Source organism: Anomaloglossus baeobatrachus, chromosome 4 (genome assembly GCF_048569485.1).
Source record: "Anomaloglossus baeobatrachus isolate aAnoBae1 chromosome 4, aAnoBae1.hap1, whole genome shotgun sequence".
Classification (NCBI taxonomy): Eukaryota; Metazoa; Chordata; class Amphibia; order Anura; family Aromobatidae; genus Anomaloglossus; species Anomaloglossus baeobatrachus.
The window spans coordinates 471,380,693-471,405,274 of NC_134356.1; the positions used below are offsets into that span (position 1 = coordinate 471,380,693).

A 24,582-nucleotide genomic window follows, 5' to 3' on the forward strand; every position below is an offset into this window, starting at 1 on the left:
CCTGCAAGACATACTGACAGAGCCGCAGCTGTGAGAGCGATGATGTCGGTGATTTCACCTAAGGTCCCATGGTACCCCAGCTGTGACCTCAAGTGAATTGACTTGAGGTGAACTCATTGAACGCTGTGACCTGACCTCAGTTGAAGTCATTGAAATCCATGCAGGATTACTGGATTAGGCTATGTGCACTGTGCACATGTTGAGTATGTGCTTGCAGACATTTCTGTACCAAATCTGTATCTCCTGGCAGGAAAACGCACCGAAACCGCATGCGGTGCAAGTCATCACAACTATTCAATATAACCAAGAAAATAGAGCTGCACTCTGCAAAAGCTATAATATGCAAACATTTATTATATCAAATTGGAACTGCATTACTGCTACTGAAAATCTATTTCAAATGAAGGTACTTGGCGCACAAATTGGCCAATTCATGAGATCCCATTAGTCGCGACAAGGTGTAACTCTATGATGAGATCCTAACCAAATATGCCTCTCCTAGGCTGAAAGCCTACAATTTAAAGACACTTATGATTAAGGACTTTTTGCTTTTATAACTGTCCGAAACGCGTAAAGTTATCATGATCCCCATGTTTACCATCTGAGTGGATACTTGGTCTTCACGTTGTTTTTATGGATGCTTCAATAAAGTCTTGGATGTTTTTACCTAAGGAGATTTTGTGCCGGATCATCCTCTTTTTCACTTCACGTTGGCTACAATTTAAAGGGCAGGCAAGATCCAACTGAGGATAACAATCCCACATGCCTGCAGGTATCATGCACATGTCCTCTCATTTAGCATAGGACACATGCACAGCATGTGCTGACCAAGTATTAAGGTGGCTTTACACGCTACGATATTGCTAGCAATTTCTAGCGATATCGAGCGTGTAAGTACCCGCCCCCGTCGCCCATGTGATATCGTGTGATCGCTGCCGCTGCGAACATTATCACTATGGCAGCGTCACACGCACTTACCTGGTCAGCGGCGTCGCTGTGACTGCCGAACAATCCCTCCCTCAAGGGGGAGGGACGTTCGGCATTACTAAGTGGCCGGCCAATCAAAGCGGAGGGGCGGAGATGAGCAGGACGTAACATCCCGCCCACCTTCTTCCTTCCGCATTGCGGCCGGTGGCAGGTAAGGAGACGTTCCTCGCTCCTGCGGTGTCACACATAGCGATGTTTGCTGCCGTATGAGCGTTGAACAACATGGATAAACAACCCTTACCGATTTTTGAGTTTGGGACGACCTCTCCATGGTGAACGATTTTCACCATTTTTGAGGTCGGCTTAAGGTCGCTGGTAAGTGTCACACGCTGCGATATAGTTAATGACGCCGGATGTGCGTCACTAACAACGTGACCCCGACGATCAAACATTACCGATATCGTAGCGTGTAAAGCACCCTTTACTCTACAGGTTTGTGGCTTCTAATGTCATCGGCTTCGCTGACTTCTTCTAGGGATGTGAACGGCTCTGGACGTCATTGGATGACCGCTTTAACTCCTATAGGGACCTTTTCCCTGTGTCCATATATTTAAGTACTCCTGCCCATAGTAGCTTTGTTGATAACTGTGGATTGAAAACTAAACATCTAATTATATATTATGTGATATTTTTTCATTACCATGTTACTATAATGTTATAGAATTCATCTACGTATTGGGAAGGGAAAGCCGACATGGAAACCTTGCAGAGAATATATGGGATTTCATTTCCTGACAATAAGCTAATGAAGGAGTGGGAACAATTCCAGGAAGAAGCCAAAAACAGGGATCATAGAAAGATTGGAAAGGTTTGTATTTCACTCACTGTAGTGGAAAAACTCAGTAATGGCTTTGTTAAAGTGATTGATAAATGTAGTGTGTTGTATGAATTATAGCATGGATTTACTATGAGAAAAATCGCACAAATGTAAAACCTTTCCCTGGTGTTCATCTAGTATACACGCAAATACACTAATGTCCTCTGTTTGTATTGGGGGATTTGTGTCTATTAGGTTCTTAATTGGAAACTGTTTACATGTACAATTCCTATTAACAGACCGAAAGATGGAGGTCTACATACCGTATATGCCGGCGTATAAGACGACTGGGCGTATAGACGACCCCCAACTTCTGCCCTAAAAATATAGAATTTGGGATATACTCACTGTATAAGACTACCCCGCTCCCAAATGAAAAAAAGTCTGCTTTGATTGCAACATGTTAATTTTAATTCCGCGAGAGCCGTACAATATGTTTTTAAAGGGCCATTGACAGATCAATCGCTCCAATGTTCACTTAGTACAGCAATGTCACGAACCACCGGGGGGGTCACTCAGAAATCCCCCGCGCTGGCTACCAGTACGTCACAATCGGGGGGTAACAAGTGGGGGTCACCCCTCCTTTATACCTCCCGACCGACAGACAGAGCACGTGACGCGCTCTCTAGCGCCCCTCTTATAGTCAGGCCAATTATGGAATTGCCCGACAATAAGCAAGGAGGCCGCTATACTACTTATGCCGATTATTGAAGGGTCCCCGGTGAGAGTAGGGTATATATTCCCCCGACCTCCGCGGGCGGAATATATAAAACCTCCCCGAATCTCACTGGCCTCCCCACAATAATCCTTGGCACAACTCGCTGCCACCAACCGCTTCACGGTAACTATTAGCCGAACACACAGACGTGGGATTCAAGATCGAGATAACAGAACAGCCCAAGATTAATTATATAATTTAATCAGCCTAAAGCACACTAGAAACTACAATATATACAATAGGGAATCTACAGAATATACATATGTCAGAGTACAGCTACAATCAAAGCATGGGTTACAAACAGGCATACACAGTTCCAGCAGTTACCTTGTGCGTCTGGCCACAGGGGGGCGCTGTAGACCAGGTTTCTAGGATCCTTCCCACAGATGTTTCCTACACGTGACCCCCAGCGAAAGAACACTGGAAAATGGCCGAAGTAGGGTTATCAACCTGGGCAAATCCAGGTCCCCTCCTACCTTAGTGACCTCAGAGGGAGCACTGCTCCACCCCTGGCTGGAGTTATGGACAATATCCACAACATGGAATATGGGCCATAACTTTGCCTGGGAGCGTCGTAGGCGGACGCCAACGCTCTCATTGTGACAGTTATGAATTTAGCTACAGAACGAGAGGACTCATGACTTGTCTACTAGTTCCCCATTGGCGGATATCACGCCTGGGGTACTTCCCAATGTCCTACTCCCATAAAAAAGGTGTGCCAGCATCGTCCGCATGCAGAGACACCATTTTTATGGTTGCCATATTTATCGGAAATATGGCTTGCGAGATATGAACCATATTTTCCTGGAGTCGTTCTGTATGGATACTTCCAAGCTTGCTAATTAGATAGCAGCCCCTACCACAGGGTCACGGCAGGGAGTCATCCTGTGTCCATTGTTCCCACATCATCTAATCTCCATATCACAGGAGATGGCCATGGAGGTGTAAGTGGAACACAGACCAGTTCCTTTGACACCTATCTGCTAAACAAACCGTTTATCCCTGTGGTAAATTTTCTGATTGAAGGAGTTGTGTGAAGGAAAGGGGGGGTGACACCAGGAGAGGGCTTCCTGACATAACTTGAATATCATGATTTATCGTCATATCTCCGGATTTACCTCACAAGCAAGGAATGCTCCTCCCTGCTGTATAAAGCCACAACTGGACTGAAACAATGGTACTACACTCTGCTACAAACAGACACACACAACTCTGCTACAAACAGACAAACACACACAACTCTGCTACAAACAGACAAACACACACAACTCTGCTACATACAGACAAACACACACAACTCTGCTACATACAGACAAACACATACAACTCTGCTACATACAGACAAACACATACAACTCTGCTACATACAGACAAACACACACAACTCTGCTACATACAAACACACACAACTCTGCTACATACAGACAAACACATACAACTCTGCTACATACAGACAAACACATACAACTCTGCTACATACAGACAAACACATACAACTCTGCTACATACAAACACACACAACTCTGCTACATACAGACAAACACATACAACTCTGCTACATACAGACAAACACATACAACTCTGCTACATACAGACAAACACATACAACTCTGCTACATACAGACAAACACATACAACTCTGCTACATACAGACAAACACATACAACTCTGCTACATACAGACAAATACACACAACTATGCTGCTCTGTGGGGCCTGCACAGAGATCGCACAAGTCCCCCTGTGTTAGATATCTCCCCCATAGTGCTGCCCATGGTCCCTATAGATCGCACAAGTCCCCCTGTGTTAGATATCTCCCCCATACTGTTGCCCATGGTCCCTATAGATCGCACAAGTCCCCCTGTGTTAGATATCGCCCCCATAGTGCTGCCCATGGCCCCTATATAGATCGCACAAGTCCCCCTGTGTCAGATATCGCCCCCATAGTGCTGCCCATGGCCCCTATAGATCGCACAAGTCCCCCTGTGTCAGATATGGCCCCTAGGCTGCTGCCCAAAGTAAAATAAAACCCTCTTTCCTTATCTCCTCCAGCTCTGAGCTCCCTCCTGTCTGGCTCCGTGCTTCTCTTCCACTTCCTGGTTCTCAGTGCGGTCATGTGATCGGCACAGCAGGCTGAGCTCTCTGCCTGCCTGATCACAGTGGAAGCAGGGACACGGGGAGAAACGCTGCAGGGGTAAGTAAAGCTTTCTTTGTCGCTCCATTGGGAGACCCAGACAATTGGGTGTATAGCTTCTGCCTCCGGAGGCCACACAAAGTATTACACTTAAAAGTGTAAACCCCTCCCCTCTGCCTATACACCCCCCCGTGCATCACGGGCTCCTCAGTTTTTATGCTTTGTGCGAAGGAGGCACACATGCACGCATAGCTCCACAATTTAGTCAGCAGCAGCTGCTGACTATATCGGATGGAAGAAAAGAGGGCCCATAACAGGGCCCCCGGCATGCTCCCTTCTCACCCCACTCTGGTTGGCGGTGCTGTTAAGGTTGAGGTACCCATTGCGGGTACATAGGCAGGAGCCACATGCTGTTTTCCTTCCCCATCCCTTAGGGGCTCTGGGTGAAGTGGGATCCTAACCGGTCACCAGGCACTGGGACCGTGCTCCCTCCGCAGCCCCTGGGGCAATCTGCTGGACAGGAGACCGGGTATCGTCAGGGACAAGGCCCTGCTCCTCTGAGGTACTCTGTGTCCCCTTGGGGACGGCGCATAGAGCGCCTGTGTTATGGACTCTGCAGCAGCTGCTGGGTGTGTTGGTGCGCCGGGACTACCGCGCTGACCGCGCTTGTTTGCCGTTCGCGCTTATAACTTTACTCCCCGGCTTTTGCGGCCTAGTACCGCATACTCCCGCCCCCGGGCCTGACAGTCAGGGGTAAGGGCGGGACGCTGCACTGGACGTCAGCGCTGAGGGCTGGAGCATACTTCGTATCCTCCTCCCCCCTCACTGAGCACCGTGGGGCACCAGATTCCCGCACTTTCTGAGGCACGCCCACGGCTCCCTCCTCCTCTCAGAACGCTGGCAGCCATTCCTATCAGCACTTCTGACGCTGGAGAACTTCAGAGGGGAGACAACACCGAGCTCCACAGCTCTGGGAGGCCCAGGCAGGGAATCTGGTGGTCACACAACCGCTGCAGGCGGTCGGTAAGCCGCACCTGTCACTAGGTGCTGGCCCCCCTGGGTGCCGAAGTGTATATTTATATGATTATATTGTATACATTTACTCTGTACGGCCGCACTATTGCTTTGGCTATATACCCTCTCTGATTGCTCTAAGAGGAGACAACAGCATGTCGTCCGCAAAAAGCAAGGGTGCCAAGGCACAGGCTTACTTTGCAACCTGTACCTCATGTGCGGCTATGCTACCTGCAGATTCCACCTACCCTCATTGTGTGCAATGTTCGGCCCCTGTGACACTCACTCAGCCGGAGCCTCTGCCACTGGTGGGACCCCTGGCCCAGGTGGAACCACCTGCTGCCACTGTCCAGGTGACAGGGACAGAGTTTGCAGTATTCGCTGACAAACTGTCTGAGTCTATGGATAAATGGTCTGCTAAGATACTAGAAGCTTTGCAGTCCAGACCGGTAACACAGGCCCCGGGCACAGTTGAATCATTGACCCCAGGCCCCCCTCGGTTGGAGCAGCAAAGTGCTCCTGGGGCGACTCATAGGTCCCACGGTGAGGAATCCGACATGGACCGCAGTCCCAGACCGGCTAAGCGGGCTCGCTGGGAGCTTCCCTCGACTTCATCACACTGTTCAGGGTCTCAGCATGAGGACTCTCTGGAGGATGAAGCGGATGGGGCAGATCAGGGCTCTGATCCTGACACCGCTCTCAACCTTGATACACCTGAAGGGGACGCCATAGTAAACGACCTTATAGCGTCCATCAATCAGGTGTTGGATCTTTCTCCTCCAGCTCCTCCGATTGAGGAGTCAGCTTCTCAGCAGGAGAAATTCCGTTTTAGGTTTCCCAAACGTACACGGAGTGGGTTTCTTGATCACTCCGACTTCAGAGATACAGTCCAGAAACACCGGGCTTTTCCAGATAAGCGCTTTACTAAGCGCCTTAATGACACACGTTATCCCTTCCCCCCTGACGTAGTCAAGGGTTGGGCTCAGTGTCCCAAGGTGGATCCTCCAGTCTCTAGACTGGCGGCTAGATCCATAGTTGCAGTGGCAGATGGTGCATCACTCAAGGATGCCACTGACAGGCAGATAGAGCTCCTGATGAAATCCATCTATGAAGCTATTGGCGCGTCCTTTGCTCCGGCATTCGCAGCCGTATGGGCACTACAAGCTATCTCAGCTTGTCAGTATGAGATAAATGCAGTCACACGTGCCTCTACTCCGCAGGTTGTGTCCTTAACCTCTCAGGCGTCGGCGTTTGCGTCCTACGCCATGAATGCTGTCCTGGACTCTGCGAGCCGTACGGCGGTAGCATCCGCCAATTCGGTGGCAGTCCGCAGGGCCATGTGGCTACGTGAATGGAAGGCAGACTCTGCTTCCAAAAAGTTCTTAACCGGGTTGCCATTTTCTGGCGACCGCCTGTTTGGCGAGCGATTGGATGAAATCATTAAACAATCCAAGGGAAAGGACTCGTCCTTACCCCAGTCCAAACCAAACAGACCTCCACAACGGAAGGTACAATCGAGGTTTCGGTCCTTTCGGCCCTCAGCCAGATCTCAATTCTCCTCGTCCAACAGGCCACAGAAGGGTCAGAGGAACTCCGATTCATGGCGGTCTAAGTCACGTCCTAAGAAGACCGCCAGAGGAACCGCTCCCAAAGCGGCCTCCTCATGACTCTCGGCCTCCCCAAACCGCATCCTCGGTCGGTGGCAGGCTCTCCCGCTTTTGCGACGCCTGGTTGCCACATGTCCAAGACCGATGGGTGAGAGACATTTTGTCTCACGGTTACAGGATAGAGTTCAGCTCTCGTCCTCCGACTCGTTTCTTCAGAACATCTCCACCCCCCGAGCGAGCCGATGCTCTTCTTCAGGCAGTGAGCACTCTGAAGGCAGAAGGAGTGGTGATCCCTGTTCCCCTTCAGCAATGGGGCCACGGTTTTTACTCCAACTTGTTTGTGGTGCCAAAAAAGGACGGATCTTTCCGTCCCGTTCTGGACCTAAAACTGCTCAACAGACACGTGAAAACCAGGCGGTTCCGGATGGAATCTCTCCGCTCCGTCATCGCCTCAATGTCCCAAGGAGACTTCCTAGCATCAATCGACATCAGGGATGCTTATCTCCACGTGCCGATTGCACCAGAGCATCAGCGCTTCCTGCGTTTCGCCATCAGGAACGAACACCTTCAGTTCGTGGCACTGCCTTTCGGCCTGGCGACAGCCCCACGGGTCTTCACCAAGGTCATGGCAACAGTGTAGCAGTCCTACACTCTCAGGGACACTCGGTGATCCCTTACTTAGACGATCTGCTTGTCAAAGCCCCCTCTCGGGTGGCATGCCAACACAGCCTGAACATTGCTCTGGGGACTCTCCAGAGATTCGGGTGGATCATCAATTTCCCAAAGTCAAAATTGACACCGGCCCAATCACTGACATATCTCGGCATGGAGTTTCAGCGATAGTGAAGCTTCCGCTGGACAAACAGCGTTCACTACAAGCAGGGGTGCAATCTTTCCTTCGAGCACAGTCGCATCCCTTGAGGCGCCTCATGCACTTCCTAGGGAAGATGGTGGTAGCAATGGAGGCAGTTCCTTTTGCGCAGTTTCATCTGTGTCCACTTCAATGGAACATTCTCCGCAAATGGGACAGGAAGTCGACGTCCCTCGACAGGAACGTCTCCCTTTCTCGGGCAGCCAAGGCCTCCCTTCAATGGTGGCTTCTTCCCACTTCTCTGTCGAAGGGGAAATCCTTCCTGCCCCCATCCTGGGCTGTGGTCACGACGGACGCGAGTCTGTCAGGGTGGGGAGCGGTCTTTCTCCACCACAGGGCTCAGGGTACCTGGACTCAGTCAGAGTCCTCCCTTCAGATCAATGTTCTGGAGATAAGGGCAGTGTATCTAGCCCTAAAGGCGTTCCAGCCGTGGCTGGAAGGCAGGCAGATCCGAATTCAGCCGGACAACGCCACGGCGGTGGCATACATCAACCACCAAGGCGGCACACGCAGTCGGCAAGCCTTCCAGGAAGTTCGGCGGATTCTGCTGTGGGTGGAAGCCACAGCCTCCACCATCTCCGCAGTTCACATCCCGGGCGTAGAAAACTGGGAAGCAGACTTTCTCAGTCGCCAGGGCATGGACGCAGGGGAATGGTCTCTTCACCCGGACGTGTTTCAAGAGATCTGTTGCCGCTGGGGAACGCCGGACGTCGATCTCATGGCGTCTCGGCACAACAACAAAGTCCCGGCATTCATGGCACGGTCTCAAGATCACAGAGCTCTGGCGGCAGACGCATTAGTTCAGGATTGGTCGCAGTTTCGACTAACTTATGTGTTTCCTCCTCTGGCAATGCTGCCCAGAGTGTTACGCAAGATCAGGTCCGACTGCCGCCGCGCCATCCTCGTCGCTCCAGACTGGCCGAGGAGGTCGTGGTACCCGGATCTGTGGCATCTCACAGTGGGCCAACCGTGGGCACTACCAGACCGACCAGACTTGCTGTCTCAAGGGCCATTTTTCCATCTGAATTCTGCGGCCCTCAACCTGACTGTGTGGCCATTGAGTCCTGGATCCTAGCGTCTTCAGGGTTATCTCAAGAGGTCATTGCCACTATGAGACAGGCCAGGAAACCAACGTCCGCCAAGATCTACCACAGGGCGTGGAGGATCTTCTTATCCTGGTGCTCTGATCAGGGTTTTACTCCCTGGCCGTTTGCCTTGCCCACTTTTCTGTCCTTCCTTCAATCCGGAATGGAAAAGGGTTTGTCTCTCGGCTCCCTTAAGGGACAAGTCTCGGCGCTCTCTGTGTTTTTTCAAAAGCGTCTAGCCAGGCTTCCACAGGTACGCACGTTCCTGCAGGGGGTTTGCCACATAGTCCCTCCTTACAAGCGTCCGCTAGAACCCTGGGATCTGAACAGGGTGCTAACTGCTCTTCAGAAACCACCCTTCGAGCCAATGAGGGATATTTCTCTCTCACGCCTTTCGCAGAAGGTGGTCTTCCTAGTGGCAGTCACTTCACTTCGGAGAGTGTCTGAGCTAGCAGCGCTGTCATGCAAAGCCCCCTTCCTGGTGTTTCACCAGGACAAGGTGGTTCTGCGTCCGGTTCCGGAATTTCTCCCGAAGGTGGTATCCCCTTTTCATCTCAATCAGGATATCTCCTTACCTTCTTTTTGTCCTCATCCAGTTCACCAATGTGAAAAGGATTTGCATTTGTTAGATCTTGTGAGAGCACTCAGACTCTACATTTCTCGTACGGCGGCCCTGCGCTGCTCGGATGCGCTCTTTGTCCTTGTCGCTGGCCAGCGTAAAGGGTCGCAGGCTTCTAAGTCAACCTTGGCTCGGTGGATCAAAGAACCAATTCTAGAAGCCTACCGCTCTTCTGGGCTTCCGGTTCCTTCAGGGCTGAAGGCCCATTCTACCAGAGCCGTGGGTGCGTCCTGGGCTTTGCGGCACCAGGCTACGGCTCAGCAGGTGTGTCAGGCGGCTACCTGGTCGAGTCTGCACACTTTCACAAAACACTATCAAGTGCATACCTACGCTTCGGCAGATGCCAGCCTAGGTAGGCGAGTCCTTCAGGCGGCGGTTGCCCACCTGTAGGAAGGGGCCGTTTTACGGCTCTTTTACCGAGGTATTCTTTTACCCACCCAGGGACTGCTTTTGGACGTCCCAATTGTCTGGGTCTCCCAATGAAGCGACAAAGAAGAAGGGAATTTTGTTTACTTACCGTAAATTCCTTTTCTTCTAGCTCCAATTGGGAGACCCAGCACCCGCCCCTGTTCCCTTCGGGCTGTTGTTTTTTTGTGTACACATGTTGTTCATGTTGAATTGTTCTTTTGGTTCATGGTTTCAGTTCTCCGAACATCCTTCGGATTGAATTTACCTTAAACCAATTTATAAGTTTCCTCCTTCCTGCTTTTGCACCAAAACTGAGGAGCCCGTGATGCACGGGGGGGTGTATAGGCAGAGGGGAGGGGTTTACACTTTTAAGTGTAATACTTTGTGTGGCCTCCGGAGGCAGAAGCTATACACCCAATTGTCTGGGTCTCCCAATAGGAGCTAGAAGAAAAGGAATTTACGGTAAGTAAACAAAATTCCCTTCTTTTTATTTTAGAATGAGCAGCAGCCTGGGGGCCAAATCTAACACAGGGGTGGGCATGTGCGATCACACTGGGACGCAGGCTCATATAATATGCACCGCTGCCCCACCCCCTCACTGCGTGCGATTTCAGCACCATTGGAGATGGACAGCGGCTGTGCATATTATATGAGCGGGTGCAGGAGATCAAAGGCTGCAACCCGCAGGGTTCCCCTGTGCTCCAGGGCTGCTGCCCCCACCTCCCCTGGACGCTGCAGTGTACATATATATATATACACACCCCCCCTCCCCCCCGTATATCCGGCGTATAAGACGACCCCCCACTGTAGCCATTATTTTAAGGGGGTAAAAAGTCGTCTTATACGCCAGTATATACGGTAATCTGTTTATAAAAATGACCTTTGGTTATTAAAATTTTCTATTGTCTAATGCTGCACTTTCCTTTCCTTTCAGGATCAGGAGCTGTTCTTCTTTCATGAGCTGAGCCCGGGGAGCTGCTTCTTCTTGCCTCGAGGGGCTTATATCTATAACACGCTGATTGACTTTATGAAGGTGAGAGCAGCATTGGAGTTATTTTAACTTCAATATTCTGCATCAAACATAAGTATAAATTGTGGATCGAGATCAGTGGAGCAATATGCTGAGGAGCTAGTTTGGTAGATTTTCCTGAAATTTGTGATTTCTTTGTCGCTCCATTGGGAGACCCAGACAATTGGGTGTATAGCTATTGCCTCTGGAGGCCACACAAAGTATTACACTTAAAAGTGTAAGGCCCCTCCCCTTCTGGCTATACACCCCCAGTGGGATCACTGGCTCACCAGTTTTGTGCTTTGTGCGAAGGAGGCAACACATCCACGCATAGCTCCACTTTTTAGTCAGCAGCAGCTGCTGACTATGTCGGATGGAAGAAAAGAGGACACATATAGTGTCCCCAGCATGCTCCCTTCTCACCCCACTGTATGTCGGAGGTGTTTGTAAGGTTGAGGTACCCATTGCGGGTACGGCGGCAGGAGCCCACATGCTGATTCCTTCCCCATCCCTTTTTACAGGGCTCTGGGTGAAGTGGGATTTACCGGTCTCCAGGCACTGAGACCGTGCTCCATCTACAGCCCCTGGAGAAGATGCTGGATGGAGCGGAGTACATCAGGGACATGGCCCTGCTTCCTCAAGGTACTCTGTGTCCCCGTGCATTTGGCGCTCACACCGCAGCATGCTGGGTGTTGTAGTGCGCCGGGGGACATCAGCGCTGCGGCGCCTGTGCCATGGCCTCATTCAGCTTTGCTGAAGCAGGCTCACTTATGGGAATTGGTCGCGCCGGCCGCTGGGACTGCGGCGCGGCTGGCACTTGTAGTGCGCCGGGGACTTCAGCGCGGCCTGCGCTTTTACGGCGGCCGCGCTGATAACTAGAGTCCCCGGCTTTTGCGGCCTGCTTCCGTTCGTTCCCGCCCCCAGACCTGCCAGTCAGGAGAGGGGCGGGACGCTGGCCACTTCCAGGAATCGGTCGCGCCGGCCGCTGGCAGCGGCGCGGCTGGCACTTGTGGTGCGCCGGGGACTTCAGCGCGGCCCGCGCTTTTACGGCGGCCGCGCTGATAACTAGAGTCCCCGGCTTTTGCGGCCTGCTTCCGTTCGTTCCCGCCCCCAGACCTGCCAGTCAGGAGAGGGGCGGGACGCTGGCCACTTCTATGAATCGGTCGCGCCGGCCGCTGGAACTGCGGCGCGGCTGGCACTTGTGGTGCGCCGGGGACTTCAGCGCGGCCCGCGCTTTTACGGCGGCCGCGCTGTTAACTCGAGTCCCCGGCTTCTGGGCCTAGTCTCCCTTCGTTACCGCCCACAGCCCTGACAGTCAGGGTAGGGGCGTGACGCTGCATAGAGCAGAGCTGAGAGCTGGAGTATGTTTTGCATACTCCACCCCTCTCACTGTGTGCACTGTGAATCCGGATTCCCGCACTTTCTCAGGCACGCCCACGGCTTCCTTCTCTACAAGGACACCGGCAGCCATTAGTGTCAGTTTCTGTACGATACAGAGACAAGTGTGGAAGACCCTGGCATTCTGATAGTCACACAATCGCTGTAACAGGCGTTAAGCAGCACCTGTGGTGCTAACCCCACTAGTGCAGAAGTGCACTTATAGATATGCTTGTACTATATACATTGCACTGTTTGGTCGCACGTTGTATATACCCTCCTGGATTATGCGGAGGAGTTATCAGCATATTCTCTGTGTAAAACAAAGGTGCAGAACCACATGTTTTTCTATACAGCTGGTACAGCATGTACGGCTATACGGCCGGCAGGTACATAGACTCCCATTGTATGCACTAATGGCCAGGGGATGAGGACGGTGTCTGCAGTATTTACTGACAGTTTTTCTGAGACTATGGCTATGATACTAGAAGCCTAGCAGTCCGGACATGTCTCTCACAATATGGGCACTGTTGAATCATTGATCCATGGCCCCCCTCAGTGTGAATAACTAACAGCTCCGGGAATGTCACACGCATCCCAGAGTCACGGCTCTGCACGGACGTCAGTCCCAGACAGCCTAAGTGGGCTCGCTATGAGCGGCCTCGGTTTCATCAGGGTCCTAACAGAAGGACTCGCTGTGTAATGAGGCGGAAGTAGCGGCTCAGGATTCTGATCCTGAGACCGCTCTCAATCTGGATACACCTGATTGTGACGCCATAGTAAATAATCTTATAGCGTCCATCTATAGAATGTGGGTTATTTCTCACAGCTCCTCCAGTGGAGGAGTCAGCTTCACGTATTTTTCTGGACCACTCTGCCTTCAGAGAGGCAGTCCAGGAACACCACGCTTATCCAGATATGCGCTTCTCCAAACGGCTTAGGATACACGTTATCCCTGTCCCCTGACTTGGTCAAGGACTGGACCCAATGTCCCGAGCGGCATCCTCCAATCTCCAGGCTTGTAGCTAGATCCATAGTTGCAGTGGGAGATGGAACTGCAAACTCAAAGATGCCACTGACAGACAGATGGATCTCTGGTCGAAAGCCATCTATGAGGCTGTCGGCGCACCGTTGGCTCCGGCATTCTCTCCCTTGGGGCACTCCAAGCTATTTCAGCTTGTCTTACACAGATTGACACGGTTACACGTACATCTGTGCCGCAGGTGGCATCCTTAACCTCTCAAATGTCTGCATTTGTTTCTTACGCGATTCAGGTTGTCCTGGACTCTGCGAACCGTGCGGCGGTAGCCTCCGCTACTCCGTGTTTTTAAGCAGAGCCTGGTCTGCTCGTTAAGTGAATGGAAGGCAGATTCTGCTTCCAAAAAAGGTTGCCTAACCAGTTGCCTTTTTCTGCTGACCGACTGTTTGGTGAGCGTTGGATGTAACCATCAAACAGTCCAGGGGTAAGGATTCATCCTTTCCTCAGCCCGGACACAACAAACCCCAACAGAGCAAGAGGCAGTCGGGGTTTTCGGCCTTTTCGAGGCTCGGGCAGGTCCCATTTTTCCTCGTCCAATGTGGACTCAAAAGGATCAGAGGAGCTAAGATTCTTAGCGGGCTCAGTCTCGCCCAAAAAAGCGACAGTCTGAAAACCCGCTTCCAAGGCGGCTTCCTCATGACTTGCGGCCTCGGTCGGTAGCAGGCTCTCCCGCCTTGGCGATATTTAGCTGCCATAGGTCAATGACCATTGAGTGTGAGACATTCTGTCTCACGGGTACAGGATAGAGCTCACTTCTCGTCCTCCAACTCGATTCTTCAGAATTTCTCCACCTCCCGGCCGGGCCGCTGCTCTTCTGCAAACAGGGTGCACTCTATAGGCAGAAAGAGTGATGACCCCCGTTCCTCTTCAGGAACAAGGTCACGGTTTTTACCCCAAATTCTTTGCGGTACCTATAACAACGGGCCGTTCCGTCCCGTTCTGGATCTAAAAATGCTCAGCAAGCTCGTGGACACCAGGCGGTTCCAGATGGAATCCCTCCGCCATGTCATCGCCTCAAGGTCCCAAGGATATTTCCTAGCATCATTAGGCATCAAGGATGCTTATCCACACGTGCCGATTGATCCAGAGCACTAGCGTTTCTACGCTTCGTTATAGGAGACGAACACCCTCTGTTCGTAGCTCTACCTTCCGGCTAGCGACAGTCCAACTGGTCTTCGCCAAGGTCAGGGCAGCAGTAGTCACAGTCCTGCACTCTCAGGGTCACTCTGTGGTCCCGTATTTAGACGATCTACTTGTCAAGGCACTCTCTTAGGAAACATGCCAACACTGCCCGAACGTTGCGCTGGAGACTCTCTAGAGTTTTGGGTGGATCATCAACTTTTTAAAGTCAGATCCGACCCCGACCCTATCGATAACATATCTAGGCATAGAGTTTCTTACTCTCTCAGCGATAGTGAAGCTGCCGCTAGACAAACAGCATTCACTACGGGCTGCAAGCTCTTCTTTAAGAACCAGTCGCACACATTGAGACGCCTCATGCACTTCCTACGTAAGATGGTAGCAATGGAGGCAGTTCCTTTCGCGCAGTTTTACTGCGTCCACTACAATGGGACATTCTCCGCCAATGGGACGAGGAGTCGACGTCCCTCAACAGAGTCGTCGTTCTTTCTCAGGCGGCCAAGGAATCTCTACGGTGGTGGCTTCTTCTCACCTCTTGGTCAAAAAGAAGGTCCTTCCTATCCCCGTCCTGGGCGATAGTTACGACAGACGCGAGTCTATCAGGGTGGGGAGCAGTTTTTCTCCACTACAGCGCTCAGGGTACGTGGACTCAGCAAGAGTCCACTCTTCAGATCAATGTTCTTGAACACAGAGCAGTGTATCTTGCCCTACAATCCTTCCAACAGCGGCTGGAAAGCAAGCATATCCGACTTCAGTCGGACAGCTCCACAGCGGTGGCATACATCAACCACCAAGGAAGAACGCGCAACCGGCAAGCCTTCCAGGAAGTCCGGCAGGTTCTGATGTGGGTGGAAGACACGGCATCCACCATATCCACAATTCACATCCCAAGTGTGGAAACTAGGAAGCTGACTTCCTAAGTCGCTGAGGTGTGGCCGAAAGAGTATGGTCTCCTCACCCGGACGGGTTTCAGGAGATCTGGCGCCGCTGACAGAGGCCGGACGTCGATCTAATGGCGTCACGGCACAACAACAATGTGCCAGCTTCATGGCACGGTTTCACAATCATCGAGCTCTGGCGGCAAACGCCTTAGTTCAGCATTGGTCGCAGTTCCAGCTACCTTAGGTGCCACCTCTGGCATTGTTGCCCAGAGTACTGCGCTAGATCAAGACCGACTGCGGCCGCGCCATCCTCGTCGCTACAAATTGGCCGAGGATGTTGTGGTACTCGGTTCTGTGGTGCCTCACGGTAGGCTAACCGGGGGCACTACCAGACCAATCAGACTGGCTGTCCCAAGGGCCATTCTTCCATTTGAATTCTACGGCCCTCAACCGGATGGTGTGGCATTGAGTCCTGGAACCTAGTGTCGTCAGGATTACCTCAGGACGTGGTTGCCACCATGGGACAGGCTAGCATACCAACGTCCGCCAAGATTGACCACAGGACGTGGAAGATGTTCTTATCTCGGTGTTCGGCGCAGGGTGTTTCTCCCTGGCCGGTTGCATCGTCTATGTTTCCTTCCTTCCTGCAATCTAGGTAGGAAAATGGGTTGTCGCTCAGTTCCCTTTAGGGACAAGTCTCAGCGCTATCTGTATTTTTTCAGAAACGACGACTTCCTCAGGTACGCACGTTCCTACGGGGAGTTTGTCTTCTCAGCACTCCGTACAAGCGGCCGTTAGAGCCCTGAGATCTGAACAAGGTTCTAATTGCTCTCCAGATGCCGCCTTTCGAGCCTTTGAAGGATGTCTCCCTTCCCGTTTTTCACGGGAAGTGGCCTTCTAGTAACGGTCTCGTCTCTTAGGAGAGTTTCCGAGCTAGCAACGCTCTCATACAAACTCCCTTCCTGGTCCTTCACCAGGACAGGGTAGTTCTGCGTCCGGTTCCGGAATTTCTCCCTAAGGTGGTATCCCATTTTCATATCAATCAGGATATCACCTCACCTTCTTTGTGTCCTCGTCCAGTCCATCAATTTCAGAAAGATTTGCATCTGTTGGTTCTGGTGAGAGCACTCAGGTTCTACTTCCCGCATGGCGCTCCTGCGCCACCCGGATGCACTCTTTGTCCTTGTCGCTGGTCGGCGTAAACAGTCGCAAGCTTCCAGATCCACCCTTGCTCGGGGGCTCGAGGAACCAATTCTTGAAACCTACAGTTCTACTGGGCTTCTGGTTCTCTCAAGGCCGAAGGCCCATTCTACCAGAGCCGTGGGTGCATCCTGGGCATTACGGCACCAGGCTACGGCTCAGCAGGTGTGTCAGGCACCCACCTGGTCGAGTCTACTTACTTTTACCAAGCATTATCAGATGCATACCTACGCTTCGGCAGACGCCAGCCTAGGTAGATAAGTCATTCAGGCGGCGGTTGGCCACCTGTAGGAGAGGGCCGTTTGACGGCCCTATCATGAGGTATTCTTTTACCCACCCAGGGATTGCTTTTGGACATCCCAATTGTCTGGGTCTCCCAATGGAGCGACAAAGAAGAAGGGAATTTTGTTTACTTACCGTAAATTCCTTTTCTTCTAGCTCCAATTGGGAGACCCAGCACCCGCCCTGTTTTCTCGGGGTTTTTCTGTTTTTTCGGGTACACATGTTGTTCATGTGGTATGGTTCAGTTCTCCGATGTTTCCTCGGATTGAATTGGTCTTTAAACCAGTTATTGGCTTTCCTCCTTCTTGCTTTGGCACTAAAACTGGTGAGCCAGTGATCCCACTGGGGGTGTATAGCCAGAAGGGGAGGGGCCTTACACTTTTAAGTGTAATACTTTGTGTGGCCTCCAGAGGCAATAGCTATACACCCAATTGTCTGGGTCTCCCAATTGGAGCTAGAAGAAAAGGAATTTACGGTAAGTAAACAAAATTCCCTTCTTTACGTAACTTTGAACATTTTGAGATCTGATTTACTTTTTTCTCCCCCACAAGTATTTTCCAAGCAAATACAAGTATTTAAAATGATCAAATTTATGAAGAAAATTCAGTGAATTTTAATTTCAATAGATCCGCTCATTTCTAATTGTGGAACATGAGAACGCATGAAGACACATTTCAGTGTCTCACTTTATATGGCGACTAAAGCATGTGCAACACCTTCTGTATATCTGACGTCTGTATGTCTGGTATCTGGCACTGGCATCTGCAGATTTCAGACATACAAAAATGTTTTTAGTCAACCCCAAACAGACAGGCACACTATGGACCATTGTGCCCACTTTTTTATTGATTTTGGGGGGTCTGTGCTCGTGGATGATGTCTGGACAGCAGCCACAGACAGAGAACGGCATGGATCACCTGTGAGCTCCCAGCGTGTTAGAGTGTTTGTCACTCGGGACTCACAGTCCTTACTGGTAGAGCTCCGGCAATAGAAGATACACATCTGGATTGATCCCACCATTCAGGAACGCTATACTATAGGAAAGTTTCTCCCTTACAGGCAAGGAAACGTATGAAGTGATTCACCAGTATTTATCCCTGTGGCAGGGTTTTGTCTTGTTTATACACCGTTGCTGGTTCTTACAGGATAACTTACCCTTCATATTGCAGACATTCGTCTTTAAAGGGGTCACTAGTACATTCAATATCTTGAGTGATGTGACGGTTCAGAAAACCTATTCTGGCCCCGCTATTTCCGCCAAGAGGAGTGGCGAATTTATAACTTTATATAATCATAAGACCACAGGTCTCCTGGAGAATCAGAGTGGACACAAGAATCTGCATACTCATAAATAAGTGTACACACTACTACATCTATATCAAGGGAATAACTACTAATAACTTCATGTATCTCCTGGACATTGAACAGTCCTCTCATTTAACTACACTTTAAGAGGGAACATACATTATTACTCTGAACAAGAGGACCGGTTCCCCTGTGTCCTTTTTGAGAAGTGACTCATAAAATATCCTCTGATGATCCCCTTTACTGCGTTAGGGGGGGTGAAACACGTCAGGAGAGCAGGGGGATCCATAAGCTAAGTGGAACTCCAGGCTCCTACCTAACTTATCCAGCAACTTGTGATTAGGGAAACTATACCTAATATAAGAACCCTGGACATCTAACGCATTACCACTGTTTGTTTGTCTATGGTTCGATTTTTTGCGCTTTATCACTTTTCTGGTGGTGGTTATCCCTGCTGGAGATTGACAAGGACAGTGAGGGCTATATATACCTTGTAGTAGAGTGAAACTTATATAGTTACTAATAAGAAGGTAGATACAGTACATATCAGACGACTACCAGCCGGACAGTGACGTAGTAACATCTGTCCCCCTCTCTATCAACCACTGTCTAAAGCTACGCTCAGGCGTGGGTTTAACCTCGGTTTACACCTGCACTTGTATATGTATGGTTATGTGATGTACGAAATTTAAAATAAGAACACCACAGATGTTCTATTTTTAATATTTATGGAATTTAATAAAATATTTTTATGAGAGTAGTCATAGTAGTGGTATTTCTCGTGGATGTAGTGCAAACTTTCTCTCTCGTTCATACTAGACTAGGAAAAATGCACTATGAATGGAGATTTAAGGCCACATGCACACGTAGAGTATTTGGTTAGTTTTTTTACTTAAGTATTTGTAGCCAAAACCAGAAGTGGGTAAAAAAAATACTGACGTGGTGACGTGTTTCCATTATACTTTTCCTCTGATTGTTCCACTTCTGGTTTTGGCTACAAATACGGAGGTAAAATACCCACCAAATACTCAACATGTGCACGTGGCTTAAAATAGTATTTTCATATTATGCTTTCTTTTATTTCTAAAAATTAAAGGGAACCTGTTACCAGATTTGCTGACTATAAACTGCAGCAACCACCATGTACCATTCTCACATGCTGTATATAAGAGACTAGGCCGCTGTGTAGGATATAAAAATTACTTTAGGTAAGTATTTTAAACGGTCGGTTTGGTGCAGACTGGTCAGATGGGTGTCTCCGTTCTCCAGGTGCAGCGCCTCCTCTTTCAGCCATCTTTTTCCTCCTTCTGAAGCCTGGCTGCTTGACTCTTCCTACGTCATCCACACTACCCGGCATTGTAGTCCTGCGCAGGCGCACTACAATACTTTGATTTGCCCTACTCAGGGTAGATCAAAAAGCGCCTGTGCAGGACTACAATGCCGGCTAGTGTGGATAGAGTAGGAAGAGTCATGCACCCAGGCTTCAGAAGGAGTCAAAAGATGGCTGAAAGAGGGGGCTTCGGTACCGGAGAATGGAGACGCCCATCTGACCAGTCTGTACCACACCCACCCTTAGGTGAGTATTATAAAGTAATTTTTCTTTATTGTTCCTTTGGGAGACCCAGACCTTGGGTGTTTAGCTTCTGCCTCCGGAGGACACACAAAGTACTACACCTAAAAGTGTAGCTCCTCCCTCTGAGCCTATACACCCTCTGGTGAGCCAATCACATCCAGTTTATTGCTTTGTGTTCAGGAGGATACATCCACACATGCATTTTCATGTTTTTTTCTAGATTTTTGATTTTTATTTGAAAAAAGATTGAAGAAATGGGGTCCACGTCTGGACTCCCGGCATATCCCTTCTCACCCCACTGTGTCGGTGGTGTTGTAAGGTTGATTTCCAAAGCTGGAGCCTTACATGCCGTTTTCCTTCACCATCCCTCCTGGGCTCTGGATTGAAGTGGGATCCACCGCGGTCTCCATGCCTGACAGGAGACCGGTCTCCGTCCACAGCCCCTTGAGGATCCTGCTGGACCGGAGCACTCATCCCCAGGGACCTGGCCCTGCGTCTCAGCAGCTAAGTACTGAGACTTTCATATGTTGGGGTCCAGTGTGTTTGTGGTACTTGTTTTGACATTTCCGGCGGGTTTTCTGGCTTTTCGCCGAGAACCGCGCCAATGGTGCCTGCGCGTCGGCCTCGCGGCTCAAATTTAGACCCGGCTTCACCGGAGGCCTAGTTTCTGTTTCCTGCCCTCGCATGTCATTCATGCAGAGGGACAGGCGCGGCCCCTCCCGGCGGCCGTCCTGCACAGGGGAGGGACACTTGTGAGTGACTCCCCCCCCCCCCCCGCAGGCCTCTATGGCCCTCCAGTTCCCGCTCTCCTACAAGAGACGCCCCAAGTCCCGCCCCCTCTCTTCGCTCCGGCGGCCATTTTCTTGTAAGGATTCATTCTGCGCTGGGCCATCCTGCACTCTGCATCCCTGCTGAAGTGCTGTGCATTGAGGGTCTGGGCTTCGGGATCTGGAGGGCACACAAACTGCTTCCTGCGGTCTGGTAAGCCACAGCCGGTCTATGGTTGTGGACCTCTGCATATACTCCCTGGGGTTCATTTACTTGTACAAGCTACTTTTTTCCCACTCCAGCAGCATGTCTCACACGAGGAGCAAGGCTCCAAAGCTTTATATTACATGCACTGCATGCAAGCTCCTTCTGCCTGAACCGAGCACCTATCCACATTGTGAGGTCTGCTCGAACGTGGAGGTGCCACAACCTGGAGTCTCACCCCCAGTGGTCTCTCAGGCTGCTTCTGCACCTGTGGCTGAGCCCCCGGCCTGGGTAGAATCCTTCTCTAGGTCTATATCCCAGTCATTTGCTGAGTCCATGGGACTTCTGTCCAGGACTTTGATGAATATGCATCAGCCCCCTTCACAGGGTGCCTCTAATGTTCTTGCTAAGAGTCCTTTAGGATCCCTACCCTCTGGCCTCCGTCCACCGGAGCTCACAGAGGATTCATCATCAGGACACAGACCCCGTCCACCTAAGAGGTGCCGAAGGGTTTCCTCTCCCTCCTCATCCCGTGGCTCTGTCTCAGAGGACTCGCAGGATGAGGAGGATGCCTTTTACAGGGGGCTCGGAGACTAACTCCATGTGCCCCATTGATCTTTCCGAGGGTGACTCAGAACTTAGTGACTTGATTGCGTCCATTAATTCTGTACTGGATCTCAATCTGCTAGTATCAGAGGAGCAACCCTCTCTGGCAGAAAAGCACCAGTTTACCTCGCCTAAGAAAGTAAAGAGTGTGTTCTTTAACCACTCCAGTTTTCAGACCGCTGTGAACAAGCCCAGGGCCTGTCCTGACGAACTCTTCCCAAAGCGTGGTTCTGATGACCGTTTTCCCTTTCCACCTGAGGTGGTCAAGGAGTGGGCTCAATCCCCAAAGGTAGACCCTCCAGTGTCTAGGCTCTCAGCCCGGACCGTTGTCTCGGTGGCTGATGGCACTTCCCTTAAGGGTGCCACTGACCGTCAGATTGACCTTTTGGCCAAATCCGTGTATGAAGCGTTGGGGGCCGCGTTTTCCCCTACCTTTGCAGCAGTGTGGGCCCTCAAAGCCATTTCTGCTTCTCTAGAGGAGATACATTCTCTCACCAGGGAACCTATGCCCGAGATGGTTTCTTTAACCTCTCAAGCTTCAGCTTTTTCTTCTTATGCCATGTCTGCCATGCTAGAGGCTGCTCACCGTACTGTGGTGGCTTCGGCTAATTCCCTCGTTATCCGCAGGATCTTGTGGCTTCGAGAGTGGAAGGCAGATGCTGCTTCAAAGAAGTACCTTGCTGGGCTCCCTTTTGCTCCCGGCTGTTCGGTGAACAGCTCGATGAAATTATTAAAGAGGCTACTGGCGGGAAGAGTACTTCCATGCCACAAGCCAAGACCAGGAAACCTACCCAGGGTAGGATTCAGCCGAGGTTTCGTTCCTTTCGTTCCTCCAACTGGTCGTCCTCTAAGCCCTCCGCCTCGTCCACTAACTCAGCTAAGGACCAGAAATCCAACTGGCGCTCAAAAGCGCGTCCACAGAAGACCGCAGGAGGTTCTGCCACTAAGGCAGCCTCCTCGTGACTCTCTGCCGTTCCAGCAACGTCCTTAGTCGGTGGCAGGCTCTCCCGCTTTGGCGACGTTTGGTTTCAACAAGTCTCCGATCAGTGGGTGAGAGATATCATTTCTCACGGCTACAGGATAGAATTCTCTTCCATCCCGCCAAACAGATTTTTTTCTCTCAACTCCCCCCTGCTCCAAGGCCGCCGCCTTCTCACAGGCCGTGGCAGCCTTGCAGGCCAACGGAGTAATTGTACCGGTTCCCGCCCGGGAACGGTTCAGAGGTTTCTACTCAAATCTCTTCCTAGTTCCCAAAAAGGACGGTACCTTCCGGCCCATCCTGTATCTCAAGCTTCTCAACAAGCATGTTCGAGTGCGGCACTTTCGCATGGAGTCTCTGCGATCAGTCATTGCCTCAATGACCCAAGGAGATTTCCTGGCGTCCATCGACATCAGAGATGCCTATCTGCATGTGCCAATTGCAGTTTCTCACCAGCGTTGGCTACGCTTTGCAATAGGAGAAGATCATTTCCAATTCGTGGCTCTCCCCTTCGGGTTAGCCACGGCGCCTCAGGTATTCACCAAGGTCATGGCAGCAGTGATCGCGGTTCTGCACCTTCAGGGGTTGGCAGTGCTCCCTTACCTGGACGACCTTCTAATCAAGGCTCCATCTAGCGCAGACTGTCAGCGGAGTGTCTCGCTCACTCTCGCCACTCTAGCCCAATTCAGGTGGCTTGTCAATCTTCCCAAATCCACTCTGACTCCGACCCAGAGTCTCACGTACCTAGGGCTGCAGTTCGAGACTCTGCCGGCACTGGTGAAGTTGCCCTTAGACAAACAGCTGTCACTTCAGTTGGCGGTGCGCTCTCTCCTGAGGCACCACCGTTATACCCTCAGGCGTCTGATGCAGGTGCTGAGTCAAATGGTGGCGTCCATGGAGGCGGTTCCCTTTTCCCAGTTCCATCTGCGCCCCCTGCAGCTGGACATTCTCCGCTGTTGGGACAAGCGGCCTTCCTCCTTACACAAGTCAGTGGCTCTGTCGCCACGGACCAGGAGCTTTCTTCAGTGGTGGCTTCGGCCCCTCTCCCTGTCCCAGGGGCGCTCCTTCCTGGCCCCGTCCTGGGTGATTCTCACCACGGATGCCAGTTTATCCGGTTGGGGAGCGGTATGTCTCCACCACAGAGCACAGGGCACTTGGACTCCGTCCGAGTCAGCCCTTTCAATCAATGTGCTGGAAACCAGAGCCGTGCTTCTAGCTCTTCTAGCATTTCACCACCTGTTGGCGGGCAGGCACATTCGAGTCCAGTCAGACAACGCGACAGCGGTTGCCTACATCAACCATCAGGGCGGGACACGCAGCCGCCTGGCAATGATGGAGGTACAACGCATTCTTTAGTGGGCGGAGGACTCCGGGTCCACCATATCCGCAGTCCACATTCCAGGCGTGGACAACTGGGAGACAGATTATCTCAGCCATCAAACCGTGGACGGTGGCGAGTGGTCCCTGCACCCGGCAGTATTTCAGTTGATCTGCCGCAAATGGGGTACTCCGGACGTGGACCTAATAGCATCCCGTCACAACAACAAAGTTCCTGTTTACGTGGCTCGCTCTCACGATCCTCAGGCCTTCGCCGCAGACGCTCTGGTTCAAGACTGGTCCCAGTTTCGTCTGTCCTACATGTTTCCCCCTTTAGCTCTCTTGCCCAGAGTTCTGCGCAAGATCAGAATGGAAGGTCGTCGAGTCATCCTCATTGCACCGGACTGGCCCAGGCGAGCTTGGTATCCGGACCTACTCCAACTGTCCGTAGGGATGCCGTGGCATCTCCCGGACCGTCTAGACCTACTCTCGCAAGGTCCGTTTTTCCGCCCGAATTCTGCGGCCCTCAAATTGACGGCGTGGCTCTTGAGTCCTGGATTTTGACAGCTTCTGGTATTCCTCCTGAAGTCATCTCCACTATGACTCAGGCCCGTAAGTCTTCCTCCGCTAAGATCTATCACAGG

General features: G+C 51.2%; 1 protein-coding gene across 3 annotated transcripts in view; it reads left to right on the forward strand.

Annotated features, from left to right (window-relative positions):
* The window catches only part of LOC142303875 (threonine--tRNA ligase 2, cytoplasmic-like), a 146,487-nt gene that overhangs the window by 88,236 nt on the left and 33,669 nt on the right, over positions 1-24,582 (forward strand). For all 3 annotated transcript variants that reach the window (XM_075345707.1, XM_075345706.1, XM_075345708.1), the window contains 2 exons: positions 1,649-1,795; positions 11,193-11,291. In XM_075345707.1, coding sequence (XP_075201822.1) covers positions 1,649-1,795; positions 11,193-11,291 — 246 coding nt within the window. The remainder of the gene's footprint in view (positions 1-1,648; positions 1,796-11,192; positions 11,292-24,582) is intronic.